Genomic DNA, 26063 nt, shown 5'->3' with positions numbered 1-26063 from the left:
AACAAAGGGGGGGTCAAATCAAAAGAAACAGTTAGTATCTGGTGTGGCCACCAGCTGCATTAGGTACTGCAGTGCATCTGCTCCTCGTGGACTGCACCAGATTTGCCAGTTCTTGTTGTGAGATGTTACCCCAATCTTCCACCAAGGCACCTGCAAGTTCCCGGACATTTCTGGGGGGAATGGCCCTAGCCCTCACCCTCCGATCCAACAAGTCCCAGACGTGCTCAATGGGATTGAGATCCGGGCTCTTCGCTGGCCATGGCAAAACACTGACATTCCTGTCTTGCAGGAAATCACGCACAGAACAAGCAGTATGGCTGGTGGCATTGTCATGCTGGAGGGAGTCATCATGTCAGGATGAGCCTGCAGGAAGGGTACCACATGAGGGAGGAGGATGTCTTCCCTGTAACGCACAGTGTTGAGATTGCCTGCAATGACAACAAGCTCAGTCCAATGATGCTGTGACACACCGCCCCAGACCATGACAGACCCTCTACCTCCAAATCGATCCCGCTCCAGAGTACAGGCCTCGGTGTAACGCTCATTCCTTCGACGATAAACGTGAATCTGACCATCACCCCTGGTGAGACAAAACTGCGACTCGTCAGTGAAGAGCACTTTTTGCCAGTCCTGTCTGGTCCAGTGACGGTGGGTTCGTGCCCATAGGCGACGTTGTTGCCTGTGATGTCTGGTGAGGACCTGCCTTACAGGCCTACAAGCCCTCAGTCCAGCATCTCTCAGCCTATTGTGGACTGAGAGAGGCTGGACTGAGCACTGATGGAGGGATTGTGCGTTGCTGGGGTGACTCGGACAGTTGTTGTTGCCATCATGTACCTGTCCCGCAGGTGTGATGTTTGGATGTACCGATCCTGTGCAGGTGTTGTTACTCGTGGTCTGCCACTGCGAGGACGATCAGCTGTCCATCCTGTCTCCCTGTAGCGCTGTCTTAGGCGTCTCACAGTATGGACATTGCAATTTATTGCCCTGGCCACATCTGCAGTCCTCATGGCACATTCACGCAGACGAGCAGGGACACTGGGCATCTTCATTTTGGGGTTTTTCAGAGTCAGTAGAAAGGCCTCTTTAATGTCCTAAGTTTTCATACCTGTGACCTTAATTGGCTACCGTCTGTAAGCTGTTAGTATTTTAACGACCGTTCCACATGTGCATGTTCATTAATTGTTTATGGTTCATTGAACAAGCATGGGAAACAGTGTTTAAACCCTTTACAATGAAGATCTGTGAAGTTATTTGGATTTTACGAATTATCTTTGAAAGACAGGGTCCTGAAAAAGGGAAGTTTCTTTTTTTGTGAAAATGGTGCGTTTCTATGTTATGTAGTGAAAATGATAGAGGAAGATAAGTGTTTCTAATGACATCATCGGTGTGCGTCATGTGATTTTGACCAATTGTGAGTAGGCATTGCCTACTAATTGTCTACTAATTGGTTGATGATGACATTGGAAACACTTATCTTTTACTATCATTTTTACTGCAAAACATAGAAACGCATCATTTTCACCTATGCTGATGTTGGACTAGTGCTGGAGACGATGAACATGAAGTTGAACATTTTTGAAGTCCTAACGTCAACTTCTCCTGAATCAGTGTGGTTTTATGTGCTTTATGTTCATTTTAGTATCATTTGTTGTGGTAATTGCCCCGTTTTATCACTATGAAAATATGACTCTGACATTTAGCTGTAACATCGACACTCTGCTTTCATCCCTGACTAGAACTTCAACTGATTCAGTGTGACTTTTATGTTCTCTGTGTTCTTTATACCTACATCGGTTGTGCCCTTTTTATCGCTATAAAAGTATTTGATAATTGAGTATCAAGTTTGCTCTAAGTGGGCCCATGACAGGAGTTGGTCTTGTGTGTGCCAGACTTGGTGAGGGAATGAAGCCTGGGGGGGCTAAAGCAGAGCTTGGCTAATTGGCTAATGTAGCTAATAATGTTTGAATGTTGATGGATGGCTAGTGCTAGCTGTGTGTGTGTGTATGTGTGTACGTGTGGATGCTTTTAACTATACTTGTGGAATCCCCACTATAGTAAACAAAAATGTGAGCAACTGGGGACATTTGTTAGTCCCCACAAGGTCAAATGCTATTTCTAGGGGGTTTAGGGTTAAGGTTACAATTAGTGTTAGGGTTAGAATTAGGTTTAGAGTCAGGTTCAGGAGCTAGGGTTAGTTTTAGGATTTGGTTTTCAGGTTACGGTAAGGGTACGGGTCAGGGTTAGGGGTTAAGGAAAATAGGATTTTGAATGGGACTGAATTGTGTCACCCCACAAGGTTATTTATACAAGACTGTGTGTGCGTGCGTGTGTGTGCATGCAATAGATAGCCATTGCCCTGCTAGCTCTCAGACAGACAACAAATGGGTGCCATTAAGGACTGCAGTTAAAGGAACTTGAGGAAAGTGATTAAGTATAATTAGCTGGATTGGACCACTTGCCTTTGTGCCTGTTTTACTCTATGCATTAAAAGATTGATTTACTATTTATTTATTTTCTCCTCAATGCAATCTGTCATCAACAGCAACCTTGATTGTCAAGGGTATTGTTGGAGTGTTCTGTTGCAAGTTGTCTGGAAGGTGCTTCACTAGGATATTGATGATTGATTTTAGCTTGCATAGTGTGTGATAGCTGTTAAGCAACGTACAGTGTGAAAACAAGCAGAACACAATATGATATAATATACAGTGTCTTCAGAAAGTATTTACACCCCTTTACTTTTTTCACATTTTCTAATGATCAATTAGCCTTTTAAAATGATAAACTTGGATTAGCTAACACAATGTGCCATTGGAACACAGGAGTGATGGTTGCTGATAATGGGCCTCTGTACACCTATGTACATAGATATTCCATATAAAATCTGCTGTTTCCAGCGACAATAGTCATTTACAACATTAACAATGTCTACACTGTATTTCTGATCAATTTGATGTTATTCTAATGGACAAAAAATGTGCTTTTCTTTCAAAAAACAAGGACAACTCTAAGTGACCCCAAACTTTTGAACGGTAGTGTATATTAGTGTTGTATTTTTCAAATGTTTTATAAATGTTCGAATTTCTCTTCCACTTAGACATTACAAAGTATTTTGTGTAGATCGTTGACCAGAAATGATAATTAAATCCATTCTAATCCCACTTTGTAACACAACAAAATGCCATTTGCGTCTGTGACAAACAAACGTCTTCTGATGATGTGCCATAGCTTCTGTATAATACACAAAGCCTTGTGTGTGTATTAATGCACCAGACAGGACATCTCCTGAGCATTATCTACTGTCCCTGAACAGTTCAAGGCTGTCTGATGGCTGATTCATCCAATTATTCCTGGCTGGAGAACAGCAACACGGCTCAGTGCCTACTCATCTGATTAAAGAGAGAGACAGAGGGAGTGAGAGAGGGAAGCAACGGTAGAGCAACAGACAAGTTGTGATGCAAACACAAACACACAGGGTGAGATTGGGACGTGGCGGCCACATCCGTTTGATGAGGGGGTAGCTTTTATATTTAGTTTGAGTGAAGAGACTGTTGATTGCTAGCACTTCTTTGATGGTGCTGTTCTCTCCCAGATTTGTGGTTGTGTTTCATGCATTCACACTCACACAAATCAAGCAGACACATGCATAGGCCTACATTTTCAGAGTGCATCATTCTCAGAGAAAATGCATTTGGGAGCTGTGCATTGATAGCATTAAGGCATGGAGTTAGGTCTTAGTGAAGAGTATAATCCTGCTGTGGATCCATGCTCACTATGCTACTGCAGGGTTCAATACTGCAACAAAAACAGTCACATTTTTAATTGGTCGCAAGGGTGCCAGTGAGAAAAATGTACCTGTTCACGTTAGTTTTTGGTTCACAATTAGCATTTTTTTTATCATCATGATTTATTCAAACATTAATGTGCAATTAACCAAAAACAGAAAACAACTGCACGTGAATGCCCCTATCTGTGTGTGTCAGGGCTCAAATTAATTTGAATGCCCCTGTCAAAAAATGTCAGGGGTCAACATGCATGGAAGGTTTTGGAAACCCTCCGGGTCAGTCACTGAAAAAAATATAGTTAGAATGCGATTTTTAAAAAACAGATGGATTCTCGAAGCTGTTAGTTTCCTATGTCGATTATTCATCACACGTGCGCAGCACGCACACACAGAGTACAAAACATTGAGAACACCTTCTTAATATTGAGTTGCAGCCCCCTTTTGCCCTCAGAACAGCCTCAATTTGTCGGGGCATGGACTCTACAGGGATGCTGGCCCATGTTGACTCCAATGATTCCCACTGTTGTGTCAAGTTGGCTGGATATCCTTTGGGTGGTGGACCATTCTTGATGCACACTGTTGAGTGTGAAAAACCCAGCATCATTGCAGTTCTTGACACAAACCGGTGCGCCTGGCACCTACTACCATACCCTGTTCAAAGGCACTTGAATATTTAGTCTTGCACATTCACCCTCTAAATGGCACACAATCCATGTCTCAATTGCCTCAAGGCTTCAAAATATTTAACCTGTCTCCTTCCCTTCATCTACACTGATTGAAGTTGATTTAACAAGTGACATCAATAAGAGATCGTAGCTTTCACCTGGATTGTGAGTTTTTGTCACAACCCAGCTCGTGGACCAGGGCACAAATAATAATAATATAATATGAATCAATAATTTAGCTTTTTATTTAACCATCTTACATGTAAAACCTTATTTGTTAATCAAAAATTGTGAATAACTCAGCACAGGTTAATGAGAAGGGTGTGCTTGAAAGGATGCCCATAACACTGCAATGTTGAGTTGTATTGGAGTCTCAGTCTTAAATCATTTTCCACACATAGTCTGTGCCTGTATATAGTTCTCATGCTAGTAAGGACTGAGAATCCACTCTCACATAGGCACGTGGTTGCAAAGAGCATCAGTGTCTTAACAGAGCGATTTGCCAAGGCAGGATACTCTGAGCGCATCCCAATCCAGAAATCTGGCAGTGACTTCTGATTTAAATTACATTTTCACAGAAACGTTTGTTGCAATTTCGATGAGGCTCTCTTGTTCAGATATCACTAAGTGGACTGGAGGCAGGGCATGTAACGGATAACAAACCCAGTTGTTTGTGTCATCCGTTTCGGGAATGTTCCTGCTTAATTGCGCACCCAACTCACTCAGGTGCTTCGCTATATCACATTTGACATTGTCCGTAAGCTTGAGTTCATTTGCACACAAAAAATAATACAATGATGGAAAGACCTGTGTGTTGTCTTTGTTAATGCAGACAGAGAAGAGCTCCAACTTCTTAATCATAGCCTCAATTTTGTCCCGCACATTGAATATAGTTGCAGAGAGTCCCTGGTATCCTAGATTCAGATCATTCAGGCGAGAAAAAACATCACCCAGATAGGCCAGTCGTATGAGAAACTCGTCATCATGCAAGCGGTCAGACAAGTGAAAATTGTGGTCAATAAAGAAAACTTTAAGCTCATCTCTCAAATTAAAAAAATGTGTCAATACTTTGCCCCTTGATAACCAGTGCACTTCTGTATGTTGTAAAAGCGTTACATGGTCACTGCCCATATCATTGCATAGTGCAGAAAATACACGAAAGTTCAGGGACCTTGCTTTAACTAAGTTAACCATTTTCACTGTAGTGTCCAAAACATTGTTCAAGCGTCAGGCATTCCCTTGGCAGCAAGAGCCTCTTGGTGGATGTTGCATTGTACCCAAGTGGCATCGGGAGCAACTGCTTGCACGCGCGTTACCAATCCACTATATCTCCCTGTCATGGCTTTTGTGCCATCAGTACAGATACCATCACATTTTGACCGATTTTTCCCAGGCCTCAAAAATGGATCCTTAATGTGGTTTTAACATTGTTGTTGACAATGGAACATCCAATGTTTAAGTTTTTCTATTAAACAGGTGATTTTGAGAGCAAAAACCTGAAAAAACTGGGAAATCAGTCCTTTTACCTGCTTTCCTTTTTTTTTTGCTGTGGTATTGTTTTGATATTATTCTGCCCTCTAGAGGATTTTTCAGAAAATAACATATAGCAATTTGAAATTTACAATAAAAACATTTTGGACTTTATTTTGTCTATTTTCTTTGCTGTTACAGCAAATCTATCCAAATTAATGTAAGAACACAGGGGCATGCTAATTGAAAAGATTGCTAGTCATTATTAGCCTGGTTCTGCAAGCACATTATGGGACACATTTCAGGTCCATTTTAATAATTTAAATAGTGTAACCATATCGTGTTGATAGCACCAGTGCCACCAGTGGAAAAAGATACAACAGACCTAATATTGTAAAACAATATAATTATGTTGAGATCCAGAGTCACCTTTATTTATTTTCCAAGTTACAGTGGCTTGCGAAAGTTTCACCCCCTTGGCATTTTTCCTATTTAGTAGCCTTACAACCTGGAATGAAAATAGATTTTGGGGGGGTGTCATTTAGGAAAAATGCCATATCATTTGATATACACAACATGCCTACTACTTTGAAGATGCAAAATATGTTTTATTAGCCACGGGAGGGTTTTTCAATACCTTCAATACAGTTGAAACTATTTCTTATATGTTTTTCAATACGTTTTAATATTTGTAGCTATTTTTTAAGTCAATACCAACAGTCAACTTGTGCAATGCCTTAGGAGATAAAGCAGATTGCGTTCTTATTTCACCTGTCACGTTAGTTTACATTATGAAGCTTACATAGTTTCCCAGCACAGTTGAGCCAGTCATGTGTTTGTTTGTAAATAGCACAACAGGAGAAAACGATGTCCTGCTGTCTATTGACAGGGGTCGCGTTTTATATTGAAAGTCAACAGTGTTTGTTTGCTTCAATAGACTGATCAGGGATGTGCAACTATAGTTTTCCTTGACATTAGTGCAACACATTCGGCATAAAATAGCTTCATTTTCATCAGATGACAACAGAAGTGCAACTCTATTTGGCCGGCAGCCACACAAGTAAATGAGCTTACATTGAAAAAACAAAAACGATGCATAGCCATCATATTTCTAATGTTTAGGCCAATCATGGAAAGAATGTAGCCAGCTACATTTCCTATTGTTTTGCTTAAAGTTAATCTTGCAAAGAAAAATAGGATGGCTACACCAAGAAAAGAAGGTACACATCAGTCAGAGCGCTATCTGCTGATAGAATGCCCATTTGTGAATTCTCAACCGAGTTTAGAAGTACAACTGAAGCACCAAATGAATCTGCTGCCAAGCAGAAATTACAATTAGAAGCATTTTAGATCTGTGTTTACAAAACGCAGCAAGATATATCTTATGCGTTTTATCTTTTTTTCCTGCGTGAAAAATTCAGAATTATGTGTTAACATGACTTCTAGTTTAACTTGTAAATGACTGAATGAGGTGACTGGGGATCATATTGTGTTCGTTTTCTGCCGCGTTTGAAAAGACAAAGCACTATTTATGCGTTATTTGTACAGCTGCCACTGCTATCTTGATTTCCTTGCGTTTTTTTCTGCTCTCCGTTCTTGGCCCTTCGGCTCCTCGCCCCTCTTCTCTGAGCAGAGCAGGCAAGCCTATTGCCCTAGTGGCCCATTACTCAGACTCCACACAGACACAGTGTGTAGACATGCTGCTGGGAGAGCCAGTACTGCAAAACTTTGTTCATTTGCACGATGTCTCTCGTTCGCATTCGCTTGTAAATGTCCAAACTCACCAAAAATGACATTCGGTAGCTCCTACATATATATGTATAAATTTATGAGCTGTCTTTGCAACTTGTTTATTTTCTTTTGCGCTGGTTAGCATATTTAGCTAGCCGTCTCCATGGAAATTCATTATTACGTGTGCTAATTTTGTTAGCCTTCTGGTAATAGATGGCAGGTAGCCTAGTGGTTAGAGTGTTGGACTAATAACCGAAAGGTTGCAAGATTGAATCCCTGAGCTAACAAGGTAAAAATCTGTTGTTCTGCCCCTGAACAAGACAGTTAACCCACTGTTCTTAGGCTGTCATTTAAAATAAGAATTTGTTCTTAACTGACTTGCCTAGTTAAATAAAGGTAAAATTAAAAATAGATGCCCAATGTTTGTTTTTGCATTTTTGGCGCCACCTTGTGTACTCATTTGGTAATACCATATATCCTGGGGTGAGAGAAAGACGGTATGAAGATATGAAAATCTGGATACTGACCTACCCTAGAACGTACTAAATACTTTTTCACGGCACTGTATGTGAGAATGCTGTTTATTGACTACAGCTCAGTGTTCAACACCTTAGTGCCCTCCAAGCTCATCACTAAGCTAACGACCCTGGGACTGACCACCTCCCTCTGCAACTGGATCCTGGACTAGTGGAGCGGGTCGAGCGCTTCAAGTTCCATCAATAGGGATCTATCATGGTCCACACACACCAGCACAGTCATGAACAGCCTCTTCCCCCTCAGGAGACTGAAAATATTTGGCATGAGCGCATAGATCCTCAAAATGTTCTACTGCTGCACCATTGAGAGGATCTTGACTGGCTGCATCACCGCTTGGTATAGCAACTGCTTGACTTACAAACGCAAAGCGCAGGGCAGAAGCAGTGCATACGGCCCAGTACATCACTGGGGCCAAGCTCCCTGCAATCCAGGACCACTATACCAGGTGGTGTCAGAGGAAGACCCTAAAGACTCCACCCACCCAAGTCATAGATTGTTCTCTCTGTTACCGCACGGCAAGCGGTACCGATGCACCAAGTCTGGAACCAACAGGACCCTGAACAGCTTCTACCCTCAAGCCATAAGACTGATAAATAGTTAGTCCAGGTAGCTATTTGGTTAACTATTTAACTATCTGCATTCACCCTTTTTGCACTAATTTCTTTGACTCATCACATACGCTGCTGGTACTGTTTATTGTCTGTCACTTTATTCCTGGTTATATGTACATATCTACCTCAATTACTTCATACCCCTACACTATAATGGGCTTCCGAGTGGCGCAGCGTTCTAAGGCACTGAATCTCAGTGCAAGAGGTGTCACTATAGTACCTGGTTCAATTCCAGGCTATATCACATCTGGCCATGATTAGTCCCATACGGGTGGTGCGCAATTGGCCCAGTGTTGGCTGGGGTTGGCCAGAGTAGGCCGTCATTGTAAATAAGAATTTGTTCTTAACTGACTTGCCTGGTTAAATAAAAAAACACATTTATCGTTATTCATTGTGTATGTATTATTACTTTTAAGCGTTTCACAGTTAGTCTACACATGTTGTTTACGAAGCATGTGACGAATAACATTTGACAGATTTTTATTTTTGCAATGTAAAAAATATTGCCATACTGGTACTGTCCCAGTCCTAGTAGAACCCTGCTGCTACTGTCAGAACAGCGGGATACAGTACAGCACTGGGATGTGTGATTATGCTTCTGCAAATACAGCGGCATGCAGTATTACAGTACAGCACTGGGATGTGTGATTATGCTTCTGTAAATACAGCGGCATGCAGTATTACAGTACAGCACTGGGATGTGTGATTATGCTTCTGTAAATACAGCGGCATGCAGTATTACAGTACAGCACTGGGATGTGTGATTATGCTTCTGTAAATACAGCGGCATACAGTATTACAGTGCAGCACTGGGATGTGTGATTATGCTTCTGTAAATACAGCGGCATACAGTATTACAGTACAGCACTGGGATGTGTGATTATGCTTCTGTAAGTACAGCGGCATACAGTATTACAGTACAGCACTGGGATGTGTGATTATGCTTCTGTAAGTACAGCCAGCAGCATACAGTATTACAGTACAGCACTGGGATGTGTGATTATGCTTCTGTAAGTACAGCAGAATACAGTATTACAGTGCAGCACTGGGATGTGTGATTATGCTTCTGTAAATACAGCGGCATACAGTATTACAGTACAGCACTGGGATGTGTGATTATGCTTCTGTAAGTACAGCCAGCAGCATACAGTATTACAGTACAGCACTGGGATGTGTGATTATGCTTCTGTAAGTACAGCGGCATACAGTATTACAGTACAGCACTGGGATGTGTGATTATGCTTCTGTAAGTACAGCAGAATACAGTATTACAGTACAGCACTGGGATGTGTGATTATGCTTCTGTAAGTACAGCGGCATACAGTATTACAGTACTGGGATGTGTGATTATGCTTCTGTAAGTACAGCGGCATAAAGTATTACAGTACTGGGATGTGTGATTATGCTTCTGTAAGTACAGCGGCATACAGTATTACAGTACTGGGATGTGTGATTATGCTTCTGTAAGTACAGCCAGCGGCATACAGTATTACAGTACTGGGATGTGTGATTATGCTTCTGTAAGTACAGCGGCATACAGTATTACAGTACAGCACTGGGATGTGTGATTATGCTTCTGTAAGTACAGCGGCATACAGTATTACAGTACTGGGATGTGTGATTATGCTTCTGAAAGTACAGCCAGCGGCATACAGTATTACAGTACTGGGATGTGTGATTATGCTTCTGTAAGTACAGCGGCATACAGTATTACAGTACTGGGATGTGTGATTATGCTTCTGTAAGTACAGCGGCATACAGTATTACAGTACAGCACTGGGATGTGTGATTATGCTTCTGTAAGTACAGCAGAATACAGTATTACAGTACAGCACTGGGATGTGTGATTATGCTTCTGTAAGTACAGCGGCATAAAGTATTACAGTACTGGGATGTGTGATTATGCTTCTGTAAGTACAGCGGCATACAGTAATACAGTACTGGGATGTGTGATTATGCTTCTGTAAGTACAGTGGCATCATACAGTATTACAGTACTGGGATGTGTGATTATGCTTCTGTAAGTACAGCCAGCGGCATACAGTATTACAGTACTGGGATGTGTGATTATGCTTCTGTAAGTACAGCGGCATACAGTATTACAGTACAGCACTGGGATGTGTGATTATGCTTCTGTAAGTACAGCGGCATACAGTATTACAGTACTGGGATGTGTGATTATGCTTCTGAAAGTACAGCCAGCGGCATACAGTATTACAGTACTGGGATGTGTGATTATGCTTCTGTAACTACAGCGGCATACAGTATTACAGTACTGGGATGTGTGATGATGCTTCTGTAAGTACAGCCAGCGGAATACAGTATTACAGTACTGGGATGTATGATGATGCTTCTGTAAGTACAGCGGAATACAGTATTACAGTACAGCACTGGGATGTGTGATTATGCTTCTGTAAGTACAGCGGAATACAGTATTACAGTACAGCACTGGGATGTGTGATTATGCTTCTGTAAGTACAGCAGAATACAGTATTACAGTACAGCACTGGGATGTGTGATAACAGTGGGTTTGTGTGAGGTAGACAGAATGACGGAGAAGAGGGAAAGAGAAACTAGTATTTTTTTTACAAATGATTTTATAACCATTGAAAGTTGTACTGTTTATTTGCAACCTACTGAAAGGAAATATGTTTTGGGTACCTGCCAGTGTTCACTGCATTCTGTCCAAATAACTGATTTATTTTGACGTGCAAGAATCACTTAAGAGCAACCTCTAATGTTCTGTTTGCTCTCTCGCTCTCTCCACAGATGCAGATCTACCTGTACAACTCTGATGACTTTGACAGTCTCAGTGCGGCCATCAAGGAGAAACGCATGATTGCTGCGCTTGCTGTGTTCTTTGAGGTAAGACTGGCTTCGAGCTGTGTTGTTGTTAGAGGAGATATTTTGGTTTCATTTGTTCCCAAACACAGTGAAACAGGAGGGTAGAGGGTAGGAATATAGTGCTCATTGGAAAATATGAACAACAGTAATGGATACACTGATCGAAAGCTGCTTGCTCTCCTGAGGCACATGCAATCTTTCTTCCTCTTCCTCGCTTTACTTCCAACTTCCCATATCCATATTGTACATAACTATTCCCTCTCTCACTCACTCACTCACTCACACCCACCCACACACACACACACACACACACACACACACACACACACACACACACACACACACACACACACACACACACACACACACACACACACACACACACATCATCCCTATCCAGAGAGCTGTGACTCTCTGTCATTGCCACAGAGAGACAGATGTCTTCAGGGAGTCATTACGGTGAAAGAGAAGCACAGACAGACAGACAGGTGTCTTCAGGGAGTCATTACGGTGAAAGAGAAGCACAGACAGACAGACAGGTGTCTTCAGGGAGTCATTACGGTGAAAGAGAAGCACAGACAGACAGACAGGTGTCTTCAGGGAGTCATTACGGTGAAAGAGAAGCACAGACAGACAGACAGGTATCTTCAGGGAGTCATTACGGTGAAAGAGAAGCACAGACAGACAGACAGGTGTCTTCAGGGAGTCATTACGGTGAAAGAGAAGGACAGACAGACAGACAGGTGTCTTCAGGGAGTCATTACGGTGAAAGAGAAGCACAGACAGACAGACAGGTGTCTACAGGGAGTCATTCCGGTGAAAGAGAAGCACAGACAGACAGACAGACAGGTGTCTTCAGGGAGTCATTACGGTGAAAGATAAGCATAGACAGACAGACAGATGTCTTCAGGGAGTCATTACGGTGAAAGAGAAGCACAGACAGACAGACAGGTGTCTTCAGGGAGTCATTACGGTGAAAGAGAAGCACAGACAGACAGACAGGTGTCTTCAGGGAGTCATTACGGTGAAAGAGAAGCACAGACAGACAGACAGGTGTCTTCAGGGAGTCATTACGGTGAAAGAGAAGCACAGACAGACAGACAGGTGTCTACAGGGAGTCATTATGGTGAAAGAGAAGCACAGACAGACAGACAGGTGTCTTCAGGGAGTCATTACGGTGAAAGTGAAGCACAGACAGACAGACAGGTGTCTACAGGGAGTCATTACAGTGAAAGAGAAGCACAGACAGAGTGAGAGAACAAGGGCTTCCTCTGCCGATATCTCTTAAAAATCCCCTCTTTACCTAAAAGAAAAGTATTTGTCCGTCTGCCTGCCTGTTTTTATTAGTATGTGGGTTGTTACAAAAAGCTATTGGACAAGTATATGGTATTCTAAATTCAAAAAACGAATACATATTTTATTTCCGCAATGAAATGAACCTTCTACTGAGCACACAAGGATGAGCACTCCACTTTGTTTCCCTGTTGGTTTATATCTGTACACTAACCCAGCATCATCACTCTCCAACATACACCCACAATGATCAATAACATGTTGGTACAATTATTTGAACATATTGGAACATGCATATAGCCTATACATGGTCCATATTATCAGGTATGCTATTAAGAATAAGCATTATCACCTGTAGCCCAACTGATGCGGAATTGTGGCTAGAAATACAGTGGGGGAAAAAAGTATTTGATCCCCTGCTGATTTTGTACGTTTGCCCACTTACAAAGAAATTATCAGTCTATAATTTTAATAGTAGGTTTATTTGAACAGTGAGAGACAGAATAACATCAAAGAAATCCAGAAAAACGCATGTCAAAAATGTTATAAAATGATTTGCATTTTAATGAGGGAAATAAGTATTTGACTCCTCTGCAAAACATGACTTAGTATTTGGTGGCAAAACCCTTGTTGGCAATCACAGAAGTCAGACGTTTCTTGTAGTTGGCCACCAGGTTTGCACACATCTCAGGAGGGAATTTGTCCCACTCCTCTTTGCAGATCTTCTCCAAGTCATTAAGGTTTCGAGGCTGACGTTTGGCAACTCGAACCTTCAGCTCCCTCCACAGATTTTCTATGGGATTAAGGTCTGGAGACTGGCTAGGCCACTCCAGGACCTTAATGTGCTTCTTCTTGAGCCACTCCTTTGTTGCCTTGGCCGTGTGTTTTGGGTCATTGACATACTGGAATACCCATCCACGACCCATTTTCAATGCCCTGGCTGAGGGAAGGAGGTTCTCACCCAAGATTTGACGGTACATGGCCCCGTCCATCGTCCCTTTGATGAGGTGAAGTTGTCCTGTCCCCTTAGCAGAAAAACACCCCCAAAGCATAATTTTTCCACCTCCATGTTTGATGGTGGAGATGGTGTTCTTGGGGTCATAGGCAGTATTCCTCCTCCTCCAAACACGGCGAGTTAAGTTGATGTCAAAGAGCTCCATTTTGGTCTCATCTGACCACAACACTTTCACCAGTTGTCCTCTGAGTCATTCAGATGTCCATTGGCAAACTTCAGACGGGCATGTATATGTGCTTTCTTGAGCAGGGGGACCTTGCGGGCGCTGCAGGATTTCAGTCCTTCACGGTGTAGTGTGTTACCAATTGTTTTCTTGGTGACTATGGTCCCAGCTGCCTTGAGATCATTGACAAGATCCTCCCGTGTAGTTCTGGGCTGATTCCTCACCGTTCTCATGATCATTGCAACTCCACGAGGTGAGATCTTGCATGGAGCCCCAGGCCGAGAGATATTGACAGATTTTTTTGTGTTTCTTCCATTTGCTAATAATCGCACCAAATGTTGTCACCTTCTCACCAAGCTGCTTGGCGATGGTCTTGTAGCCCATTCCAGCCTTGTGTAGGTCTACAATCTTGTCCCTGACATCCTTGGAGAGCTCTTTGGTCTTGGCCATGGTGGAGAGTTTGGAATCTGATTGATTGATTGCTTCTGTGGACAGGTGTCTTTTTTACAGGTAACAAGCTGCGGTTAGGAGCACTCCCTTTAAGAGTGTGCTCCTAATCTCAGCTCGTTACCTGTATAAAAGACACCTGGGAGCCAGAAATCTTTCTGATTGAGAGGGGGTCAAATACTTATTTCGCTCATTAAAATGCAAATCAATTTATAACATTTCTGACATGCGTTTTTCTGGATATTTTTGTTGTTATTCTGTCTCTCACTGTTCAAATAAACCTACCATTAAAATTATAGACTGATCCTTTCTTTGTCAGTGGGCAAATGTACAAAATCAGCAGGGGATCAAATACTTTTTTCCCCCACTGTAAATAGGCTGAAGCATGAGGTTGCCCATCTGCAGTTACCCTATTGGAATAATCATTAGCCAGATCCCAAATGTGATCTTTTAACTAGTTAGCATTCTATTGATGAATGTTGTCCCAAAAAATTGCATACACACAGTGAATATAGACTTCCCTGTAGCTCAGTTGGTAGAGCATGGTGTTTGCAACACCAGGTTTGTGGGTTCGATTCCCACGGGGGGTCAGCACAGGAACAAAACAAAAAAAGAAGTGTGAAATGTAAGCATTCACTACTGTAAGTCACTCTGGATAAGAGTGTCTGCTAAATGACTAACATGTAAATATAATGTAGGCCTACATGTTAGGATAACCTGCCACCTGGGGTAACACACCCCCTGCCTGTACTTCTCAAAGAAACCAATTCAGGTCACCATCCCCCCAAACACCTTCCCTGGTTGCCAAATGATTTTGAGGTAGGGTAGCGTTTTATCCTAAGTTAACCTACAGTTGACCCATGTTACATTTAGCCCCACTCTCCCCTATGCACTCACAGCAAATTGCTGAGTAAAAGACAATTTATGCTTGATCCAAAAATGTGGTGCGTTGCCTCCGGAGGCATTCAGAGGCCAAATTCACCTCCGTAGCACATCGCCGTGCGCCTCCCAAATTTTGTAACAATGCGGAGGGCGCCATATAGCTCTATATAGCTCCGCATTGACATGATTTCTTGACGGTAGGTAGGGGCGGGAGGTCCTTTATAAACACAAACTCACTTCCTTGACAAATTCCTTCACAACAGCTCTGCTCAACAGCTCTGCGCTGCTCGGTGAAGTGCAAGAAGTATGAATGCCCTGACTTCTGCAGAGGACGTCTCACCATTAATGCAGCATGGAAAATGCAGATGTCGGATTGACCATGCAGCGCCTTTTAGGTGCTTAATAATGCCGCTGCTCTGGGTTTAAAATGGTTCAGTTTGCACATATTTAAGAGTTGAGAAATAAATAAATGAGGAATGGAAAGCTGGGATCCCCCTTTTTTTAACAAGTACCATTAAAACTGCTGTTTTCGCAATTTCAAGCATTGTTGTGCATTGACTGCTTGTCAGAATGCATTTTGTGTCTCTAGAGGAATATTTATCTCACATAAAACACACAACAAGCCGACTAGGTAAATCCACTACATGACCAAAAGTATTTGGACACCTGCTCGTCGAACATCTCATTTCAAAATCATGGGCATTAATATGGAGTTGGTCCCCCCTTTGCTGCTACAACAGCCTCCACTCTTCTGGGAAGGCTTTCCACTAGATGTTGGAAGATTGCTCCGGGGACTTGCTTCCATTCAGCCACGAGCATTAGTGAGGTCGGGCACTGATGTTGGCCGATTAGGCCTTACTCGCAGTAATCATTCCAATTAATGCAAAGGTGTTCGATGGGGTTGAGGTCAGGGCTCTGTGCAGGCCTGTCAAGTTCATCCACGGCGATCTCAACAGACCTCGCTTTGTGCACGGGGGCATTGTCATGCTGAAACAGGGAAGGGCCTTCCCCAAACTGTTGCCACATAAATGGCAGCACAGAATCAGATGGTGAAGTGTGATTCATCACTCCAGAGAAGTCCAATGGTGTCCAATGGCGACGAGCTTTCCACCACTCCAGCTGACACTTGGCATTGCGCATGGTAATTGTAGGCTTGTGTGCAGCTGTTCGGCCATGGGAACCCATTTCATGAAGCCCTCGACGAACAGTTATTGTGCTGACTTTTCTTTCGGAGGCAATTTGGAACTCGGTAGTGAGTGTTGCAACCGAGGAGAGACTAATTTTACACGCTGCACGCTTCAGCACTCTGCGGTCCCTTTCTGTGAGCTTGTGTGGCCTACCACTTCGCGGCTGAGCCGCTGTTGCTCCTAGATCTTTCCACTTCACAATACGAGCACTTACAGTTCTGCTCCAGCAGGGCAGAAATTTGACGAACTGATATGTTGGAAAGGTGAAATCCTATGACGGTGCTACGTTGTAAGTCACTAAGCTCTTCAGTACGAGCCATTTTACTGCTAATGTTTGTCTATGGAGATCGCATGGTTGTGTGCTCCATTTTATACACTTGTCAGCAACGGGTGTGGCCGAATTGGCCGAATCCACTACTTTGAAGGGATGTCCACATACTTTTGTATATATAGTGTAGATACACTATTCAAGTAAGTGGTTTTCTGATTCTTCTATTCATTACTCGTTTTGGTTGCAGATGAAAAGTAAATGTGGACTGTTCTAGCATCTTCAAAGTGCGCCTCAGCAGAATATTGTTTTCATGTTCCATATTTTTTGGGGCGGGTTGGCAAGGATTTAGCCATGGCAACGCCACAGTAAAATGGCTGGTTCTATTTCTATTATACTGATGTGATCTATTACATAGAAGCACTCTATCCTAACACTCAGAGCCACACAGACAAAGTGGCCGGCACAGTTCCTCTCTGACAGAGAGGCAGGCAGGTAGGAGTGGGGACACAGGTGTTTCTAGGTCTGTGGCTAGACAACAACGGACCTTGTGTGATTGAAGACCTAAATGCTACCACTGTTTTTCTGACAGCCCTTCAGCAATTAGCATCAGCGCCAACACACATCTATCCCGCTGAATTACATTTTAAAGAGCAGGACACACACCTGACACACACACACACACACATATACACACACACACCTGACACACACACACACATATACACACACACACAGACACACAGACACACACACACACATTAACACACACATATATACACACACACACACATATACACACACACACACACACACACACATATACACACACATATATACACACACACAGACACACCAGTTTACCATTTCTAATCGAGCTGCATTTGGGCTCCCTGAGGGTGTATGAATGGTCGCTAAGGGGTTCATATTATTATCCACATTCAGCACTTAGTTACAGACTATTACTCTCATTGGACTGACCTGAATTAGGAATGGGAAGGACGATGAGGAGGAGGAGCGGTCCCCATATCTCAACACTTTTTTTCCCCCCTCTAAGTGTAAATAGCACATTGGGAATGTTGGTAATACATGTGATACGTGTACTGAACTGAGTGTGGGTACTGTAACTGCTGTTCTGGGCTGTCCTGTAAAATATCCTGTCTCTTGTATGTTGTCTTCAGGTGGGGCGGAGAGACAATCCAGCCGTAGAGCCCATCATCCAGGGACTGAAACGGGTTGTACACCACGGTGAGTATACCACTGGCACTCACACTACTACTGTCGCTCTCTCTCTCTCTCGCTGTGCTGCTGTTCAACAACCTTAGTTCTATAGCACTTCTCAGTTAACTACAGAGTCAGCAGGGCCCCAGGTTCTCAGTCTTCCCACAGAAACACAGATATAAATACAGACACACTAATGATTGTTAAAGAGGACCTTGGCTTTATCACTTTCGCTATAATTCATACTAATAATTGGATTTATATAGCGCTTTTCTACCAACTGAGGTACTTAAAGCGCTTTACATAGTAATGGGGAAACTCACGTCATCCACAGCGACCATTTTTGTGCCAGAACACTCACCAGCTATCAGGTCGAGAGGTGAGGAGTGATTGTATACCAATTAGGAATGAGGGGGATGATATCAGGTTTAATACCCCTACTCTTATGATAAATGCCATGGGATTATTTTTATTTATTTGCATTTTTATATAAAAAAAATGACCCCTTTTTCATGGTATCCAATTGGTATTTACAGTCTTGTCTCATCACTGTGTCTCCCGTACGGAAGTTCGGGAGCCATGCATCCTCCGAAACACATCCCGCACTGCTTCTTGACACAATGCCCACTTAACGCAGAAGCCCGCCACACTAACATGTCAGAGGAAACGCTGTACACCTGGTGACAGTGTCAACATACACTACACCCAGCCCGCCACACTAACATGTCAGAGGAAACACTGTACACCTGGTGACAGTGTCAACATACACTACACCCAGCCAGCCACACTAACATGTCAGAGGAAATGCTGTACACCTGGTGACAGTGTCAACATACACTACACCCAGCCCGCCACAGGGGTCGCTAGTGTACGATGGGACAAGGACATCCCTGCCGACCAATCCCTCCCCTAACCCAGACGACACTGGGCCAATTGTGCTTCGCCCGATCACAACAGAGCCTGGACTTGAACCCAGAATCTCTAGTGGCACAGCTAGCACTGCGCCACTCAGGAGGCCCTAGTGCCATGGGATTTGAATGACCATAGAGGGTCAGGACACCCTTTAGCTTCCCATCTAAAAGACAGCACCCTATGCAGGGCAATGTCCCCTTCACTGCTTTAGGATCTCCTTAGCCCTCCAACACCACTTCCAGCAGCATCTGGTCTCCCATCCAGCCAGGACCAACCCTGCTTAGCTTCAGAAGCAAGCCAGCAGTGGGATGCAGGGTGGTATACTGCTGGCTATATAGGGCTTTCAGTCACACACAAGAGCACTCAATGAATGTCCACAAAAAAATACAAATTAAAAAAAAGACAGAGAAATTATTTCCCAAGTTGTTGTTTGTGAGGTTAATGTGAGGTGATTACTTCAGACATCACACATATCCCAGACTGACTATTATCAGACATCACACATCTCCCAGACTGTCTATTTTCAAACATCACACATCTCCCAGACTGACTATTTTCAAACATCACACATCTCCCAGACTGTCTATTTTCAAACATCACACATCTCCCAGACTGACTATTTTCAAACATCACACATCTCCCAGACTGTCTATTTTCAAACATCACACATCTCCCAGACTGACTATTTTCAGACATCACACATCTCCCAGACTGACTATTATCAGACATCACACATCTCCCAGACTGACTATTATCAGACATCACACATCTCCCAGACTGTCTATTTTCAAACATCACACATCTCCCAGACTATCTATTTTCAGACATCACACATCTCCCAGACTGTCTATTTTCAAACATCACACATCTCCCAGACTGACTATTTTCAAACATCACACATCTCCCAGACTGTCTATTTTCAAACATCACACATCTCCCAGACTGTCTATTTTCAGACATCACACATCTCCCAGACTGTCTTTTATCAGACATCACACATCTCCCAGACTGACTATTTTCAAACATCACACATCTCCCAGACTGACTATTATCAGACATCACACATCTCCCAGACTGTCTATTTTCAAACATCACACATCTCCCAGACTGTCTATTTTCAGACATCACACATCTCCCAGACTGACTATTATCAGACATCACACATCTCCCAGACTGTCTATTTTCAAACATCACACATCTCCCAGACTATCTATTTTCAGACATCACACATCTCCCAGACTGTCTATTTTCAAACATCACACATCTCCCAGACTGACTATTTTCAAACATCACACATCTCCCAGACTGACTATTTTCAGACATCACACATCTCCCAGACTGTCTTTTGTCAGACATCACACATCTCCCAGACTGTCTATTTTCAGACATCACACATCTCCCAGACTGACTATTATCAGACATCACACATCTCCCAGACTGTCTATTTTCAGACATCACACATCTCCCAGACTGTCTATTTTCAGACATCACACATCTCCCAGACTGACTATTTTCAAACATCACACATCTCCCAGACTGACTATTTTCAGACATCACACATCTCCCAGACTGTCTTTTGTCAGACATCACACATCTCCCAGACTGTCTATTTTCAGACATCACACATCTCCCAGACTGACTATTATCAGACATCACACATCTCCCAGACTGTCTGTGAATAGAGATTCCACACCTCTCATCTGGTCTTCCATCCATTCGTTTAAGCTTTTGAAGATACTTTACCTTGGCGTTTATTTTTAATCCCAAATTAGAGTCTGACCACAAGCTGTGAGCCCAGTCTTCCATCAAGAGGAAGGCAGTACAGCGAGTTACCCCTGCTTCTCTCTCTGTGTAGCGCTGCAAAGAAGAGACGGAAAAGTTAATTGCATCTAAACCTCAATTTGCTCACACACACACATAGAGAGAATTTACATACACAGCAGCAGCATCAGATGCATGCTCGCTTGCACCATTAATGTTTAATGCTAGGGGGACACAGATAGACATGCCTAGCTATGATGTGTATGGTCTGAAAGTGGAGTTAGCTGGTGTCGATACAAACATGAGTAATGCTGTGTCTCCACCAGCCCGTATCCGGATGTGCTTTACCATGTTTCCCTAATCCCCTGCTACATCTGCCTAAACACACACACACACCGGCCTGAACGAATTGCCCCTCAGGGATTCATGAAGTTGCATTGTATTGCATATGGAGCCGTGCCGCTGTGTATGTGTGCATGCACGCTTTGTGTGTACTAACACATACAGCTGCGTTAACAATGTGCTACTGACGTAGTTCTCTTTATGTGGGTCCACTCAGAGACAGACGGAGAGAAAACATGTTAATGGAAGAAGGGAATAAACTGAGAGCATATGGTCTCTTTACTCATGCTGATTCATCTCACACAACTGGAGCTCCTCCGTGCTTCTCTTGGTCTTTATCCCATTCATTACACTGACTATCTATACTGAATGATCTGACATGGCTGGAAGGGGGCTAGAATGGGGCTAGCAGGCAGGTGGTATTGCTAGGTTTAGTAAACTAAAAAGCATGCTGGGTTGTGTTGTTGTTCTGATGGTCCAAGGGAGGCTCCTGGTCCTCTGGCTAGGTACTTAGGCTGTGTCCCAAGTGTTACCCTATTCCCATAGGGCTCTGGTCAAAGTAGGACACTACATAGGTGATAAGGTGCAATTTGGGACGCACTATACTGTTCTCTTCTAGCTGGGTGGCGGTGGTGGGCTTTCCGCCAGCTTTTTAGCCTCAGCCATCCATTCATTAGCAGGTCTGAGGTAGCACCACCATACGGCACTGGGCTGTCTTACTACTGAAACAACCCATGATGTCAGGAACAGAAAGGTTAATGTGGGGTGGCACTAGGGATTACTGAAACAACCCACAATGTCAGTAACTGAAATGGGCTGTGCTGTCTGACTACTGAAACGACCCACAATGTCAGGAACAGAATAGGGGATGTGCTGTCTGACTACTGAAACGACCCACGATGTCAGGAACAGAAAGGGGCTGTGCTGTCTGACTACTGAAACGACCCACGATGTCGAGAACAGAAAGGGGCTGTGCTGTCTGACTACTGAAACGACCCACGATGTCGAGAACAGAAAGGGGATGTGCTGTCTGACTTCTGAAACGACCCACGATGTCGAGAACAGAAAGGGGATGTGCTGTCTGACTACTGAAACAACCCACAATGTCAGGATCAGAAAGGGGCTGTGCTGTCTGACTTCTGAAATTACCCACGATGTCGAGAACAGAAAGGGATTGTGGTGTCTGAGGTCAGGCGGTAGTAGAGATGCTGTGACTACTGAAAATCCCATAATGTCAGGAACGGAAAGGTGCTTCCGTTGGGACACATCTGCTCTACACGTCTGCTGTACACGTCTACTCTACACATCTGCTCTACACCTCTGCTCTACACATCTGCTCTACACCTCTGTTCTACACCTCTGCTCTACATGTCTGCTCTACACCTCTGCTCTACACATCTGCTCTACACCTCTGCTCTACACCTCTGCTCTACATGTCTGCTCTACACCTCTGTTCTACACCTCTGCTCTACACATCTGCTCTACACATCTGCTCTACACCTCTGCTCTACATGTCTGCTCTACACCTCTGTTCTACACCTCTGCTCTACACCTCTGCTCTACACATCTGCTCTACACCTCTGCTCTACACCTCTGCTCTACATGTCTGCTCTACACCTCTGTTCTACACCTCTGCTCTACACATCTGCTCTACACATCTGCTCTACACCTCTGCTCTACACATCTGCTCTACACCTCTGCTCTACACCTCTGCTCTACATGTCTGCTCTACACATCTGCTGTCTCGTCCCACTCCCCATAGTCCACGGTATAGCGTCCTCTTCATCCTTCCATAGTAACATATATGACTGTTAGTAGGATCTCCCTCATACCCACATGGCTTGGTTTATATCTTAACTCCAAGCTCAAGGTCCTGCTGCCACCACAGGTTGTCTCCAGCTCCCACTTTACTACCCCGGATTGTGACAGCAGCCTCAAAACACAGGAGGATGTATCCAAGGAGGGAACTCTCTCTCCCTGTGGTTACAGTGAGCTACAGCAGCCCACCGATGGATTAGTTGTCAGAGCAGGACACTTTATCTGATCGTCCTCCTCCTCCTCTTCCTCTCCTTTCTGTTAAGCCCTGATGTTGCCAAACAAATGCCAGAAGGAGGTTTTTAGGCAGGAAATGTCAATGTAAAACAGGACGCCAGCGAAAATCTCTTAGAGTGATGTTCCCAATAACTGTTAGTTGTAAATAAACACAGATCCTCCTACCTGATTTAAAATAAAATACAGAACCTATGGCTGATTATGCACAGTAAATAAATGCACTGTACTCTAAACATTTGGGGATTGAAATAGGCGTAAAGACGCACGATAATGTCTATTTTCTATTTAAATATGTGGGAATAATCTACATTTTGTTTACAGTATGTGGGTCTCTGAGTGTGTGTGGGTCTCTGAGTACACCTATGGGAGAATGCTGTTCATTGACTACAGCTCAGCGTTCAACACCATAGTGCTCACGAAGCTCATCACTAAGCTAAGGACTCTGGGATTAAACACCTCCCTCTGCAACTGGATCCTGGACTTCCTGACGGGCCGCCCCCAGGGGGTAAGAGTAGGCAACAACACATGCTGATCCTTGATACTGGGGCCCCTCAGGGGTGTGTACTTAGTCCCCTCCTGAATTCCCTGTAAACCCACGACTGCGTGGCCAAACACGACTCCAACACCATCATTAAGTTTGCTGACGACACAACAATGGTAGGCCTGATCACCGACAACGATGAGACGGTCTATAGGGAGGAGGTCAGAGAACTGGCAGTGTGGTGCCAGGACAACAACCTCTCCCTCAATGTGAGCAAGGCAAAGGTGCTGATCTTGGGCTACAGGAAAAGGCCCCCATTCACATCGACGGGGCTGTAGTGGAGTGGGTCGAGAGTTTCAAGTTCCTTGGTGTCCACATCACCAACAAACTATCATGTTCCAAACATACCAAGACAGTCGTGAAGAGGGCACAACAAAACATTTTCCCCCTCTGGAGACTGAAAAGTTTTGGCATGGGTTCCCAAATCCTCAAAAGGTTCTACAGCTGCACCATCGAGAGCATCCTGACCGGTTGCATCACCGCCTGGTATGGCAACCGCTACAGAGGGTAGTGAGGGTAACTCTTCTTGGAACTGCATTGTTGATTAAGGGCTTGTAAGTAAGCATTTCACTGTAAAGTCTACATTGTTGTATTCGGCGCATGTGACAAATAAAGTTTGATTTGAGTTGAGTGTGTGTGTGTGTGGGTCTCTGAGTGTGTGTGTGGGTCTCTGAGTGTGTGTGGGTCGCTGATTGTGTGTGGGTCTCTGATTGTGTGTGGGTTTCTGAGTGTGTGTGGGCTGTGTTTATGTGTTGATATATGCGTTACTGTGCTCTCTCTATTCTCCCCTCAAGAACGATGATGTGTTAGTTTTTCTCTGTGTTGATGTGTTAGTTAGTTTTTCTCTGTGTTGATGTGTTAATTAGTTGTTCTCTGTGTTGATGTGTAAGTTAGTTTCTCTGTGTTGTGTGTTAGTTAGTTTTTCTCTGTGTTGATGTGTTAGTTAGTTTTTGTCTGTGATGATGAGTTAGTTAGTTTTTCTCTATGTTGATGTGTTAGTTAGTTGTTCTCTGTGTTGATGTGTAAGTTAGTTTCTCTGTGTTGTGTGTTAGTTAGTTTTTCTCTGTGTTGATGTGTTAGTTAGTTTTTGTCTGTGATGATGAGTTAGTTAGTTTTTCTCTATGTTGATGTGTTAGTTAGTTGTTCTCTGTGTTGATGTGTAAGTTAGTTTCTCTGTGTTGATGTGTTAGTTAGTTTTTCTCTGTGTTGATGTGTGTATCTGTTCTGTCTCTCCCCCTTTCAGAGAAGGAGACATTCCTGAGTCCATTTATCCTGAGGGATCTGCTACCGTCATTATTGGGGAGTTACTACCGCTACACAGGCTCTCTCACCAGCCCGCCCTGCAGCAAGGTGGTTGAGTGGATCGTCTTCTCCAGGCCTGTCTTACTCTCCCACTCACAGGTCAGTTACACATACACACACACGCACGCATGCACGCACACAAACGCACGCACGCACACACACACACACACACACACACACACATTTTGGGGAGTTAAACTGTATTCCCATTCAAAATACTATTTTCCCTAACCCTAAACCTAACTCCTAACTTTAACCCTAAAACTAACCCTTAAGCCTAAAATAGCATTTTAACAAATTCAGGTTTTGAAAAAAACTTTTGCACACTTTTTTTGTTTTTCTACCTTGTCAGGACATTCTGGGGACTTGTCGGGATATTCTGGTCCTGATAATGTAGGAAAACATGTACACACACACACACACACACACTATCATCTCGGCTTGGGCGGTATACCGCAGATACCGTAAATCAGGATATTTGGAAAAAGCCACGGGATGGTTTTTCAGAACCGTCAATTCAATTGAAACTACGTTTTTTCAATTTAACTGTCACATTATTTGGAAGCTTACAGTAGTCCCCAGTCACATGGTGATTGTTGACAAGCATACAAGGACAAGAAACCTGAGCCTTGTGAGTCACTCATGGTTTTGCAGTGCCAGGTGATCTAATTACATTATGGAATTAACAACTATATGTTTGCCAGATAGATAGATATCGTATAACTGTCAAGTTAACTATCCAAAATGTGCTAAATGCTCTGCAGTTTTACATTTGGCTTGCTAATTTAGTAGCTAGTTAGCTATCTAGCTGTGGTTAGCTTCTTCCAAAATCAAGGATTCACTTGCTAACAGCAGAGATCACCACTCCTGGATCAAGATCCTTGCTGGCTAATATTTGTGTTGTGTGTGCATCAAACTGTGAGTAGCATTGTTGAGTTACTTGTATACTTGTATAGTATAGGACAGAAACTGTACAAAATGTTTGCAATGCGCTCGTTACCTTTTAGTTAGTATTCTTTATGGGTTAGCCATAAATTTG

At 43.4% G+C, this 26063-nt stretch overlaps 1 protein-coding gene across 1 annotated transcript in view; it reads left to right on the top strand.

The window, feature by feature from the left end:
• The window catches only part of LOC115150327 (receptor-type tyrosine-protein phosphatase gamma), a 256267-nt gene that overhangs the window by 162168 nt on the left and 68036 nt on the right, over positions 1–26063 (top strand). Inside the window, exons 5-7 of the mRNA XM_029693504.1 lie at positions 11564–11659; positions 18075–18141; positions 24966–25123. Of these exons, the coding sequence (XP_029549364.1) occupies positions 11564–11659; positions 18075–18141; positions 24966–25123 (321 nt within the window). The remainder of the gene's footprint in view (positions 1–11563; positions 11660–18074; positions 18142–24965; positions 25124–26063) is intronic.

Source organism: Salmo trutta, chromosome 16 (assembly GCF_901001165.1).
Source record: "Salmo trutta chromosome 16, fSalTru1.1, whole genome shotgun sequence".
Taxonomy (NCBI): domain Eukaryota; kingdom Metazoa; phylum Chordata; class Actinopteri; order Salmoniformes; family Salmonidae; genus Salmo; species Salmo trutta.
This window is presented reverse-complemented; position numbering and strand designations above follow the sequence as displayed.